We start from the raw sequence: 14,243 nt of genomic DNA, 5'->3' as shown, positions 1-14,243 counted from the left end.
AAAAAAAAATCACATTAGTTTCACTTCATATTTTTCACCCACTTGTCTGTGTTCCATCCTCCAGTGGTTCCACACGGCACCTGTTTGAGCACCGCTGCCCCATATAATTACACATTATCATTATTATGCATCAAACAGTATCTGAATAGCTAATATAATTATATGTGTCAGCAACTTTTACTGGCCAAGAAAATACTGATGAAATTGCTGTGATAGGAGGTGAAAAGTCATAACGTCAGACAATGGTGTGAATGTTACTGTAGACAATGGGTTTTCTGTAAAGAAAAGGGACAGCTTCAGTGAATGGAGGAGCTACAGCAGTGCAAAACTACAAAGTGCTGTTTCTAATATCACATGATTTGGAGAAACAGGGAAGCCTGTCAAGAGTAAAACCAGCCAATCAGATGACAGTTTCATAACTCCAGAATGATCTAATCTTGACATAAAAAAAACAATCTAGTTCCCTTTTCTTTGTAATCACTATGGACATAAAAACACACACATAACACTGGCTTGGAGAAATGAAAATAGGGAACTGATGCGAGTGTCAAAATAAAACACATTTTATTTGTATGAGGACAATAACCAACAGTTCGTCATGCTGTACATTTCCCTGTTTCTACTACATACACTACCTCAAAAAAAAAAGAAAAAAAAGAAAATGTACAAGTCTTACAGTGTTGTGTTGCAGCATATACTGTGAAATACTTAGTCACCCATTATATTTCTGTTCTTCACAAATACTTATATTTTCCAGATGCCTGACAGTGTGTGAAACATTCATCCATGAGCTGGGTGTAGGAGAGAGGGAGAGGAGGTTAAACACTCCTTAAATAAAATACTTGGACCACATCGTACCACCTTTGGCTCCCTCAGCAGATCTCAGATAAAACATTTGAGTCTCCACCGGACCTAAGACAGATATCAGAGTCACAGCAACTGACTATGTATGGAAATATTGTATTTTTAGATTTTCCACTGGCAACCAGGAGGGTTATGCATAATCATATAGAGACAAAGCAGTACCCAGTTAACTGGCAGTGTGTAATAGCTTGGTGGAATCACTAAAACAACTTGATAACTGCATGTATGTGGTTCAAACAAATGACTCAGACATGAATAGAAACCACAGCTTTCTGTGTAATTAGCTGATTCACAGACTGTGACTGCGTAAAACGAGCACTAGCTGAGTATTTGTTCCTGGTTCCTGGCCCTAGTGTCAGCTTAGAGTCTGGTGGTCTTAGGTTCTGGCCGAGGTCACGAGGAGTCTTGCCTCGTTCGATTGTTAACGCAGAGCCTTTCCAGCTGCTTAGCACGCTCTTTATGGACTGTGACCAAGGTGCGGTTCTCCTCTGTCAGACGCCGAAACTCCTCCTCCAAATGGGCGATTTCCATGGCAACCTTCTCATCCTCCACCATTTCCGCCAGCAACTTGCGCCTAAATGGATGAATGGGAAAATGTTAACAGCCAGTTATTGACATCCAAGAATAAACTCGGTTTGAGGCAGGGAAATACCCAGGAAAGGTTCCCAGTTCATGGAAAAGTCAGATTTCTCAAATTCATGCAGATGAGCATTTTCAAGTACTCAGCTTTTTGGTTACTTGGGGGGGAAGCCAAAATAAACACAGAAACAATGCAAACTCACAGGAAGGACCAAGAGTGGAAATCACTCACAGACCTGAAAAAATAACTAACATTTTTATGTGGAAGTAAATACTGTGTATTATTCACAACATTTTCCACATGTAGGAAAATATAGTTTGTTGATGACTGGTATAAATGCAGATAACAAAGTATGTTGAGCGCTCCAAGGCTTATGTGCCACAGATCAAAGATCTATCTGTGCATAAGTACATTATTATTGGCTCCCTGAACAAAAAGACTTCATGGTCATGATGGCACTGAAATGGATTGAAATCAAAATAAATGTTTTAAAGATCACAGTTTATTAACTTAAACTTATAGTGTGTAAATTTTTTCACTGCTAAATGTCAGTAGGATTCAGATTGCAGTCATAATCCTAGCTATGTGGCTGGTTTAGGACAAACATGTTTTAATCAGCCAAGAAAGATGCAAAACATTAAATTTAGCCTGTACCTCATATCGGTAGTTCTCGGTAGATAGAGGAAAAACTATCTGTGTAGATTGTCAGTCCACTGTTTACTTCAGCTGTCAATGCATCCACATTTATTTACACTGGAAAAGGCTGTAAAACTTTGTGAAAGGAGTCCAATAGAGGTCAATGAGTCGGAGCTCATTGTTGACCATTCATACTGAGATGAGTTATTGTGGATATTTGAATTTTTCTGTCAGTAACACTGCTGTTTTTGCTAATGTTAGCCTCTGTTAGCCAATGTTAGTTGCTATTAGCCAGGACTGGTGAAACTGTCTTTGAAGTGGACGTAACTTTGTTGCACTCTGGGATTTAGTGAATAAATTCTCATACAATGTGAGAGTTTAATCAATTTGTTTATCGGTGGGAAAGTGTGATTTTTTTTTTTAAGTTCCTAGCATTAGCTGGTATAATGTTAGCTTATAATCAGCTGTTGTTGTTGTTGTTTAGCCTGTTGTCAGCTGTCTAATCTACTGACAATAAGTAATTGCGACAATATTGGGAATAAATAAGTATTTTTATGCATGTTTTTATGTGTTAGAGCCTTGACTTCAATTTGGGAGATTAGGCTGGAAGGAAGAGGTAGAAAGAGGATAATATTTTATTAAGAGGCCAGTGGTGTTGTCTCTGTCCTTTATGACAGAGACAACGGGGACTCCTCTGACAATAAAACATAGGTATAATGAGTCATATCTTGAGTCTGAAGGTGCAAGCATGGATCAAATGTCCCTGCATGGCACACAAATGCCTTTGACTTCTCCTCTGCCTACTACGTATGTGACCGGTCTCTAGCCACATATGTAAAACAGCACGAGCGGGAAGAGAGATGTCCTTTCCAGGCACTGTATTCAAATATGGTAGAGGAACATGGTGGCTACCACAAACCCGCTCCTATGTATTTTTAATAGATTTCTTTTAAATTTGGAGAATACATCCGTTTTTTGGAAGATGTAAATAAACTCTGTTCCATCCTTTGTATTCTATTAGATAAAATAAAAAATACTGATGGCACCTCCGAGAGCTACTCTTTTCAATAAAACCTCATCCCTTTCTAATGTTTTCTTCAGGCGTAATGATGTATACAGAAATAAAATCTTTCTCTGCCCACTGGAACGCTTATTCCAGTCCTTGTGGGCTCACAATAACCTCCTAAACCAAATATAAATACTATCCTCAATAAAGCTACCCGAACTGAAACACTGTAGAGCAGGTTTAGACGGCGTGATCTGACTTCCATTGGCGAAAAAAAAAACGAACAGCCTTTGGACTTTGAAAGACATTGTCAGCAGTACTGCATGGACATGCTATGTGTACAGTGTGGTACTACGTGTAACGCCCTGACATCTATGAATGTATGTGAGTGTTGTATTACAGCTACTATTAGGTTACAGAACAGCAACAAAAGAAAAAAAAAAGAAAAATGATATGTATTATCCACAACAGGTAGAGTGAGGAGTTTTAATGGGATAAAAGCATTAAGTGAGAAGCATACTTAACTGAGAGTAGTAGTGGACTTTAAATTGTTGAAATGCTGGTATTAGGGAAGCTCTGGTATACACTGAGGTCTTGGATCACACTCTAAAACAGGTCTGTACAATTTATTTCCTGAACAAAATGTGTGGGCCACAAACAAAGAAACTGGTTGAAAATATGATGCAAGTACGAAAGTATGCAAAGTATGATGAAAGCATGTACAGCCACACTCTTTTTTTTCAGTTCCTTAGACTAAATCAGACTGAAAATTGATCTGAATTAGTAAGCAAAACTTTTAGGATGCTTTGTTGCTTGAATAAAAAGAGCAAAGTGCTTATGGTTCCTGCAGTATTACAATATGATGTTTCACAAAGGCTTAATATCTCAATTGACCTGTCTGTATGGTAGTGTGTATGAACTAAAGCAATACTGTATGTGTCAACCGAGTTTGTATGTTGGGACATGAACGCTTTCTTACTGGGTAGTTTAATCTAAAATGTGAAGTACTTTTAAATCATGTGTAAGTGCTATACATACAAATAAACTTCTTATTATTAAAGCATCTGTTTGTTACTTTTGTGTACCAAAGTTTATAAAAATTGGGGGGGAGGGGGCGATATCTCACACACTGTCTGAGATATCGGCTATAAAACCAGTTTTGTCAGCTCCTCTATCTTGCATAATCTGCCATGTCACGATTTCATCACACGCAAAAAAAAAAAAACCAACAAAAAACCAAAGCCCCAATATTAGTCAAAGAACTTTTTGTAAACTCTTGTATTTCCCTTTGACCAACTTTGAACCTTTTTGTGTATCTTACTGGAATAAGGCTAAATCCACTGGCAACAAAAACACTGAACGTAGAGATGATCTAGAAACTGGAAGGTAAATGAAATATGAATTCCATCAAACTAGTGTGTACTTGTCTGAGAATGACTAAAAGGAGCAGTACGTCCTGGAAAATCCCTCCCCACTGTGTTAAAAGCGTTGTTCCTGTAGTCATCCTTGCAAAACTTCACTGTATGTCTCAAGCCCTCCTCTTTCTGTGTGCACTTCCCCATAAAGGAAGTATTGTATGATGTATTTCTCTTAATGCTCAGAATAGAGAGTAAGCATATCCTCCTTTTGGTGAAAAAAACATTTCTATTAATGAGAAGTTTCAACATCAGGAAAATCTTATGCCGTAAACACAAAGTACTGACTTAATGTCAATGAAAGCTTTTAGCTTAATTTGCAATAGTTTTTAAAGCCGACATATACTGATTCTAAAACTTCTTCAATGACAGAACTCATGGGAGTGTTAATGTTAAAATTAAGCTTGATAAGTAGTGTTTGAATAAGTACTGTTGTTGTTTCAGGTTTAGATTTTGTTTTTTATGGATATGTTTGTGTGGTTTAGAAGATTGTGAAGGTTTAAGTGGAGCAGGCGTCCATGACTGTGGAGCTGAAGGAGTCCTGGCTAGTGCTCATGTTCAGGATTGTGGCTCATATGTTAAAAACCGGTTCTTCCTGTATGTGTATGTTGTATCTAACACATGAATGTAACCCAACATGAGATCTCTGTCTCTTAAAACACAATATGTAAATATAGTGTTTAAGTTCTTTTGGTTATCTAAACCAAACTAGATCATGTGGACTGATTTTCTGAGTTTGTTTCTAAAATTAGGGCTGGTTGTATAAAGTGTATTTAACTTAAAGAAGTATACAGGCTCATTAATTTTGGTGTATCGCTACTTTCATGTAACTTATTTACTGCAAACTCAAAATAAATTAGTATAACTTGCACCTCATTTTTTGCAGGTATTTATTTATTTTAGAGGACAACAGTGTGCACATTTTTAAAGTTAAGTCACCATATCAAATTTTATAGTATAGCATTACAAAGCAGATTGTCGTGTAGTATAAATGTGACCGTGAATGTCTCCGACTGCTAGTGTGAAGAAACAGGAGTTTCTACCAGCCTTACCCACCTCGTCTAGATTCAAGGCTAAGTCGGAGTCCGCATGCTGTTCTGTATTTAGGAACTGTGAAGTGGTTTCGGTTGTGTCAGTGCATGTCTGTGTGTGTATGTAGGTGTGGTGGTGGGGTAAGAGTAAGGCCCATGAAAATCCCACTGCTAAAACTACCCGCAGCTGCTGGGGACACAGGGTGCATTGTCAACTGCGTGCGTGTAACACATCCCCACTTTTATGCCAACATACAATGAGTTTGTGTATTAAAGCTTACAATAGTTCTTGTTCAATTAAACCTGACCAGAGCTGCACTTTATGTAATATCCTCCCAGTAGATGATTCTGAACTAATCAAAGAAAACTAGCACACTGTAATTTTCGCATGTGCTTGATGTTGTTTCTAACAAAATTAGAAAGGATTAAATTAAAAAACAAAAATGGAAATATACACCTGAAAGTCTTAAATTATCACCTTTTAAAACAACATGTTAAGGGAAATGCTCTTGATGGTTTCCATGCAAAATACTGTATACAGGCTATTAACTGTGCCATCTGGTGGACATGTTGATCCAAAATACTTTGCAGTTCTATTTTTAGTGAATGTAATGCTATAGTGGGAATTGAACTCCTAAATCTTTGGAGAGTTCGGAGAGATTTAAGCAATAATTCGACCTCAGTAGTACACGTCCTGGCACTCTAATTTGGAGTGAGATACGCTGCGCAAAGTCGAAGCTCCCTGTCACAAGGAGCTTCGACTTTGTATTTTAACATGGCTTAAAAGGGTTGCTGCGATTAACATGGAAGCGACTGTACTAGTGCCTTACTTGCGATCCTCGAGCACAGCAATCTCATTTTTGACCTGGTGGAACTCTCTTGCCATCCTGCAGTGTTCCTTGTACACCTGAACGCTCTCTCTCAGAGACACACAAGGAGGCACTGGCTGCAAAAGGTCAGAGAGAAATAAAAGATGTAAAGCATGCAACATGAGAGAGATGAAGTATTAGTTCTGAATCATATCAGAGTATGGTACGCCGTGTCCTTTACGGTTTCTTGGAATTTGAGCCGTCAGTTTTGTTGTTGGCTGTCTCAACAACAGTCCAAAAGAGTAAATCTGCTTTAAAATCATCATATCTGAGAAGAACATTTAGTTAGCAGCCAATTAGATTAATTTAATTCTTTCAGCTTGAGTAAATTTATTTTTTATAACCACTAAAATCCTGTCTTAAATAAAGCAGAAGGTCCCACAAGTTATCTTTTTAATATGTGTATATTGTGTAAACAAGAAAACACTTTCCAAACTTTCCAAAGCCTCTTCTTTGTTGGTCGTGTGTAATAGTACACTGTCTGAAAGCTATATTTAATGGTCTGGTACCATTATCATTTGATACTCTTGTTGTTTTGGTACTCCACATACAATTTATGTGCCCCTGTCAATGATACTCGATGAAGGATAATTCAATGACAACACTAACCGTATGGGGAGGGCAAAGAGTGAATTGGGTTTTTGTTTTGTTTCTTCAATTTACAGAGGTTGATTACTACAACCCAGGTTGGTTCATATTTAAAGATTCAACTGCTTCCCTGACTACAATGGAGATTTGAAGGAAAATCCCAGCAGTATCCAATTTATTTGTAACCAGCAATGTCCAATGTATGTTTTTTTCTTTTCAACTGTTGTTTATTTTCTATTCTATTTTTTACATATTTTCTGATCTGCTTCTTTTACCTCAGTAAAAATGTTGTCGGAGAAATTGTGTAGTATTTATAGATGTAACTTTGTACAATATGGAGCAAATAACAATGACAACAGTGAGATTAAAGCAATTTAATGAAATCCACATGCAGTGCTATACATTCTTAGCTTTGTGAATTTTCTGCTGTATTCATCCTCTTGTGTGCTGTACTGCAAACAAATGCATCAGTACTGCTGTAGGATGCAGCATGGTGAACAGATACCTGTAGCCGCTGTTCAAGATCTGGGAAAGTCTGGGAGAGGTCCTCCACATCTTTTACATCTGTTGAGACATCTTTCATTTAGAATTAATTAGAGTAAAAATGTTACAATGTTGCGCAACATAATGTTGTAACATTACAAAATAATGTTACAATACATTTATAGCAAAAGAAAGCTTGTCACAGTGAAATTGTAGATTTTCAAATGATATAAAACTTATAACATTATACTACCTTTGCCACCTAGTAGAAGTATAGATCTACTAGAGTCTACTAGATGTAAACAGAAAACACTGTAAAGAAAACTGAAAAAACAAAAGAATTTAAATGATAAAAAACTGTTCAGAATAGCACAGAGGTTTTGTGTATTTTATTTAGTGCTAATTGCTGTATTAATGATGCATTAACATACTGTATACCACATGTAAATCTGAGATGGTGATGCGAATTTACACTGCTTAGTATTCCAATATGTAAAATGCTTCTTCAGAGAAGTTATACGTTTAGCTGAAAATCCTAAAAATAAGTAACTGCGGTAACTGCAGATGTCAGATAATTTTAATTGCCTGAAACCTACAACATTTTCACCTGAAATACACTGAAGTAAAAGTAAAAGTATGAATGAGCTCAACTTTGGTGTAATTTTGACCAAAATATGTCATTTGACTTTAAACAAATCTCTAGACCTGCCTTTATCCATGGAAAATATGATAAAATTAGAAATATTTTTGTCTCAGAGTGATGCTGAAAAACTAAAACGTATACTCTACTTTTAGGCTTAACTACCTGTTATCTGGCTGTTCTAAAACCTCAATGAAAAGCCTTCGGTTGAGCCTGTAAAATCCTGTTGAAATCCCTGAATGATGACGTATCGTCATATCTTCAGTGTCTCACTGTACTGTGTTACTTTGCTCTCAGAATGAAGGCTTACTTTATGTTCCTAGAGTTTCTAAAAGTAGAATGGGAGTCAGAGCCTTCAGCTATCAAGCTATCAGGACTCTCCTGTGGAACCAGCTCCCAGTGTGGGTTCAGGAGACAGACACCCTCTCTGCTTTTACGATTACACTTTTCTTGTCTGCTGTCTCCCATAGTTTGCATTTTGTTCTGCAGTTGTTCGTGATTCCTCACCGTTCCTGTTTTCTATCTTTTCTTCCCCCTCATCTCCAGCTGTTCACAGCAGGACCAGCCCAGTTCTCTCAGAAGTCTCTTCCTGTTACTGATCACTGTCACCCAGTGCTGATTTCCTTCCTTCTGATAGTCATATATATCAGGTCCTATCATAATTCATCTACAGAAGCTTGGAATTTGCACAAAACTAATAATTTTCCAACAACTGCAAAATCAAGAACTGTATGAACTTTCTAAATGATCAAACCTTGAAGACAAACAATGCACGGTTTATCATTTCACCTGCTGTTGGTGAAGGACAGTCTGAAGCATAAGGCCTCTCTTAAAAAAAAAGAAAGAAAGTGTGAATGAAAACTTGTAATCTTAAACTCTGCATGGTAACATTAATGGCTAAATTTAGTGCCAGTAAAGTAAGAAATGTGTCAATATTATTATTGTTATTGCTTTTTTAGTTATAACTTTTTATAACTTTTCCCATAAAAAGACAGATAACAGTGTTTTCCTTGGATGCGCCACTTGTTCTACAGGCTTTCCTCCGGCTCATAAAATGGCCAAAATTGAAACACTATATGGGTCTCTTGTATGACACCACAACATAGCAACATAGTGCTGCACTTATAAATGAGCCACGTCCTCTTACTGAACAGGAGTAATGAGATGTCAGGTTGAAAGACAGGCAGGATAAGAATACAGAGGGACATCTATGTGGCAGGCAGACAAACAAAGTAAGCAGGGCAAACAAAGTAAGCAGAACAAACAGACCACATGTATAGACAGCGAGTGGTTTAGATAAATAGGAAGCCAGACAGAAACAGACAGGTTGTCTGCCCCAGCTTCTGCCCTGATAGTAATGCCCCCCTGGAGTTGTGGAACACATGTGGAGAATCCCAGGATGATGCAACCTTCTAAAAGCAGGAGAATTAGACGGCCTGCCAAAAACCATGGGGGCAATTATGATGTGGAATAAATACAGTTCTCATGCTTAGAATTGACACAGTGTGGGGTTATAACTATGCCAGGCATGAAGCCATGAAAGGCCTAGGGGATGATCCCCAAACAGAGCACAGCTCTTAGCCCCCTTGCTGAGAAACATGAGTTCAAAGACACAACAACATGATTGCCAAGGGAAGATCCAAAGTTGGACTTTGGAGGTTTAGAGTCTGAGCAGCTCCAGAGCTACACCTACGTACAGCAAAGACCTCTGTGACCATTCATCCATCCATCCATATATGTTATCCTCATAATATCCTCATGAGAACCATCCTGTTCATTTATGTCCTCTGTAATAAACAATTGTTTTTGGTCTACATCTTTTGACTTATTTGAGCTATCCTAATAAGATGGACTAAATAGAGGACACTCTGGTCTTTCCATTGATATCTCATGCGTTTGGGTGGCCTCTTTTACCTCCATAGAGAAAGGAAATCACAAAAAACATTCAATGGGAAGATTCATTTTTCCTCAGTTATCAGGAGGATATGAATGATAATGGATATTGATATAGTATAATGAAAAAAATGATAATTCAGGAAGAGACACTGAATTACAAGCAGATGATCATGAGACGATCGGTCTCTGTTGAAAGACATATTTGAGTATCTGCTTTCTTCTGTGGCCTCATCTTGTTTCCTAAGAGAAAGACAAGGGATTGGGGGGGATCAGAGGGTGGAGCTGGACTGGAACTGTTAACTGCTTATAAATTTAGACCAGTGTTCTAAAAGCTGAACAGTGAATCAGGCAGCGGGACACTGTTAGTATTAGAGAGGAAACCCGACTCTGGCATTGCATAGTTGCAGCTGCTGTCCCAGTGCCTGGCCCCACTGCAGTAAAATATCCTGACAGACAGCACCTAGAACCATAGGTAGTGTAGGTGTTTGTATGTGTGTGTTACTTAGGGACAAAGACAACTGTTTATGTTTGTACTAATAAATGATGGAATATTATACGGACTATCAGCTGACTTGTATATGTTTGCGCATGCAGATGCATGCAAGCACACAGCTGCACATACACAAACGTGTGTGATTTTTTCTTTCTTTAATATGCTATGGTCATACAGAAATAGAGAGAGCACCTGTCTCAGTTACAGTGTAGAAGAATGAAGACAGTTAAAGTCACAGGGTGTGCGGGTTGTATCATTCACATGTTCCCCACATACTGGAAATGCAGTGAAAGTTGAACCTCGGGATTTATTTGGTGTTGAATGCTATATGCGTAACTATCCTCAAAATAATGTGTTAACTTCATTTTTGGGTTCTTGCACCCCGGTTTTTTGGTTTTTTCTTTGGTTGGTTGTTTTTTTTTTTTTTAATTTTACCGTTTCCTTAAAAAAATACAAAGTAAACATTTACATCTGTTTACAGTTACCGTGAGATAAATGTAGACTGATTACATTTATTAATTCAATTTTTTGTGATTACACAGGTGCAGTAATCCAAGTACTTGTAGAATTTAACATGTTACCATTACTTTGCAGTTTTTCGGCTGTGCGAGGATTCCTTCCAGAAAATGAAATAGCAAAGCTATCGTGGCTAGGCTGACAGATAGGCTTACATTTTGACAATTTTTCATTTGGCCTTTTCTATGAAAATTTGCTTTCCAAGTCAGGGTCATGGGGGAGGTGGAGCCTATTCCACCAGTAACTGGGCTAGAGGTGCTTTAAATCCTGGGCAGGTTGCCAGGCCATCACAAGGCTAACACAGGTAGTCACATTCACAACATTAAACCTAGCAAGCATGTCTTAGGACTATGGAGGGAAGCTGGAGAGAACCTACTTGCCTACTTCACACAGCAGGCTGCTAGTCTCTAAACCAGGACCTTCTTGGTGAAATGAAACAGTGCTAACCGTTGCACCAAACTGCTACTAATCTCCACCTGCCAATCAAATAAATCCTAAATGGTCTAAACAACCTGCCAGTGCTATACCCGAAGCATTTGAACATATGTGTGCATTTGCTATGATTAGAGTGATGTAAATTTCCTTAGCTTATAGTACTCCTCATAGTACTCAGTAATGCACGTGGAGGGCACATCCACAGTTAGTGCCCTTGTAATGCAGTGTTGGACTGAGGTCTGTACAATGACAACAAATTGCTGATAGATAACCATAACACTGGCATACTCTCCAGAATCAATACCCACTATGCACTGCTGAGCCACAATTCCTGCCATTTTCTGTGTCATCTGCATTGATCATTTTAGAGAGTAGAGACAGAGGTGCTCACAGACTTGTGCTCGAGGTTACACGTTACAAGCTCATAAAAACTGGAAGGCACGCAACCACCTCAAAACAATGAAAATGCACACACACTGGAAGTACTGATGTGCACCAGAAACTATAAGCTCATCATAAAACTGTGTTATTTTACCTTGTGGATACATAGCTTTGGACAATGTGATATATATTTGTTCTTATGCTGCTTTTTAGTGTGTTTTAAGCTCTTGGGAGAAACATACAGCACTGACCGTACTGGAGGATAATGTAACTCCTCAATCTATAACAGATTCACACTTTTGTCTATACATGAAGTCAGCATTTTTTAGAGTAAGGGTGGTAAAGGTAAGGTTTGATTTGACAGCTGTATAACTTTTAACCATCCCTGATGGAATAGCACCTGCACAGGCCCACATGCACACCATCTGTGGCAAACACCTAGACTACAGCCTACAGCATCTGAAAGTTGTTGTTATTTCTGTTTTCTCACAAATTAAAATAATTTGTTATAAAAAATAAAGTAACTGTTAAATTATTGAAATGATTAAAAAGATTGCTTACATTGACAACAGAAGTTATCGGTAACGTGTTATCATTTTTAAAGTAACTTTCCAAATTCAGTGAACTAAGCATAATATGAGTGTGCACCTACAGTATGTATTTGTGTGTGTTTACCTGAGTTGTCATCAAGGCTGAAGGCAATTCTAACTTCAGATTTATCAGGAGACACTCTTCTGGTTGAGGTGATCATTTATCCCTTTGTAAGGTCACAGGCACACAACAAAGCTGTTAACACAAGCCAAATGACCCCATGAGAGACAAGTGATGATGCTACAATGACACAGTTAGTTGATCAGCTAATAAGAAATAAAGAAATCCGAATAGACTGTTAATAAATTCAGAGATTCTAACTGAAAGTAGTTTCCAGTTTCATGAATGTAGCAGTTTCCATCTTTTCAATGTTTTATGATGTGAAATTTGCATTTTCTTGATTTTAAATGTCTCCTTCTGTCTAAGAAATTCAAAGGCATAATTTTTTTTTAACTGTTTCCACATCTCAGCTTATTCAGCAGATCAGCAGATTAATCGGTAGTAAGACCAGGAATGTAGAACTAGAAATTTTCTATCTGCCATGGAACGCACAAACTCTTTTTTATCCCAGCATATTAATGTGATTTTACCTCACCAGAGAAACTAAACACTGAACTCAGCAGGTGTACAGCAAACCCTTTGATATTAAAACCACTACAAAGGAGCCCTATCAGAGCACACACACACACACACGCACATACAGGCACACAGCCGTCGGTTTCATCATGCATTTGGAGTAGCTGTGGGATTAAATAATTTGGGAGCTTTGACAGACTGGCTCTGAGGTCTGGATTTTGCATTCCGCTTTCCAGTGAATGTACAGGCTTTTTATAACAGTGCGTTTGCCTGCTTTAACCCTGGTACACTCACTGTCTCAGCCAACACACCTCAGTGACCTTCTACTGCAAAGAAACATTCTTTCAAACCATAATGCGTCCTTCTGTAGGGAAACAGAAGGTCCGATTTTGGCGACAGATCAACACAGGTGATGCATCTAAATGCAACCGTATTATACGTTATATAATCAAAACTGTGATGGAGACTATAGGATATTCCATAAATATGCACCTCTTCTGCATGCACCCAACAGTTGAAATGCACCGTCTGTGCCAACAAGTCATTATTACCTGAAGCAGCAAGAATTCGACGCAGAAAAGTCAGTGTTAAAGTTTTAAATCAGGTAGCAGTGTGAGTCCTCAACACCGATTCGGTCCGCTTCCCGTGAGGTCAATGTTGAGGTCTCTTCAGAAGAAAGGCGTCTCAGCCGTCAATCCGCAAATCCCAGCAAAGATGGCACCACTGTCTCTTCGAGAGCTTACCTCCGCTATCTTGAGACTATAACTCTATTATTTTGTAATTATCAAAGTTTACGTTTTCCAGCACGTAGCCAAGGCGTCAATACATTAGTGACAGTCAGAGGGACTCCAGCAGCTCATGTTTGCGCAGGCATGTGCATGTTATCCACAGAGCCACGCAGCGAAGAGCAACACAGGGCGCAGGCAGAGGAGGAATGCCGTCCGCTGTCCCCCTGTGGCGGCCCGGGCCCAATTAAAAGTCTCAGATGACATGACTTTAGCCCGCAAAAATGCCCATAGCTGCGGCACTGCTATGAGTGACACGGTCACACCGCTCGGATGGTGTTGGGCTTTGCAATAGCTGTGCAGTGAGGCAGTTGTTCAGAACGAGCATCTCGTGTTATGATAGCTCATGTGGACGACAAAACAGGGCATCCTTGTGTGTTTATATTTTGATTTATGGGGTTGCAGTAGCCTCCAGCTCAAACCTAAAAGGGTTAGGTGATACACTGTTTAGGTGTTTT

At 38.6% G+C, this 14,243-nt stretch overlaps 1 protein-coding gene across 2 annotated transcripts; it reads right to left on the bottom strand.

The window, feature by feature from the left end:
- Positions 1–546: 546 nt before the first annotated feature.
- map3k7cl (map3k7 C-terminal like) lies at positions 547–13,951 on the bottom strand. 2 transcript variants are annotated; one of them, XM_005746609.1, is made up of 5 exons: positions 13,552–13,951; positions 12,509–12,619; positions 7,495–7,565; positions 6,363–6,478; positions 547–1,438 (listed from the first exon to the last, which is right to left on the bottom strand). In XM_005746609.1, the coding sequence occupies exons 2-5, from the start codon at positions 12,582–12,584 to the stop codon at positions 1,258–1,260; spliced, it is 444 nt and encodes a 147-aa protein (XP_005746666.1). In that variant the 5' UTR covers positions 12,585–12,619; positions 13,552–13,951; the 3' UTR covers positions 547–1,257. The 2 variants fall into 2 exon arrangements, with proteins under 2 accessions (XP_005746666.1, XP_005746667.1); XM_005746610.1 differs by having other exon boundaries at positions 7,495–7,553.
- Positions 13,952–14,243: the final 292 nt, after the last annotated feature.

The sequence above is a fragment of the Pundamilia nyererei genome, unplaced genomic scaffold (assembly GCF_000239375.1).
Source record: "Pundamilia nyererei isolate P.nyererei 1_Seehausen unplaced genomic scaffold, PunNye1.0 scaffold00180, whole genome shotgun sequence".
NCBI classification, from domain to species: Eukaryota; Metazoa; Chordata; class Actinopteri; order Cichliformes; family Cichlidae; genus Pundamilia; species Pundamilia nyererei.
The sequence above is the reverse complement of the archived record's forward strand: the minus strand, read 5'-3'. Positions and strand labels throughout refer to the sequence as shown.

Excerpts from the sequence above, each read along its gene's own strand:
- map3k7cl (XM_005746609.1), bottom strand. The coding sequence starts at position 12,584 with ATGATCACCTCAACCAGAAGAGTGTCTCCTGATAAATCTGAAGTTAGA. Across the intron at positions 7,566-12,508 it reads CAGCCTTGATGACAACTCAG|ATGTCTCAACAGATGTAAAA; the intron begins GTAAACACACAC and ends TCTAAATGAAAG. Across the intron at positions 6,479-7,494 it reads ATCTTGAACAGCGGCTACAG|CCAGTGCCTCCTTGTGTGTC; the intron begins GTATCTGTTCAC and ends GACCTTTTGCAG.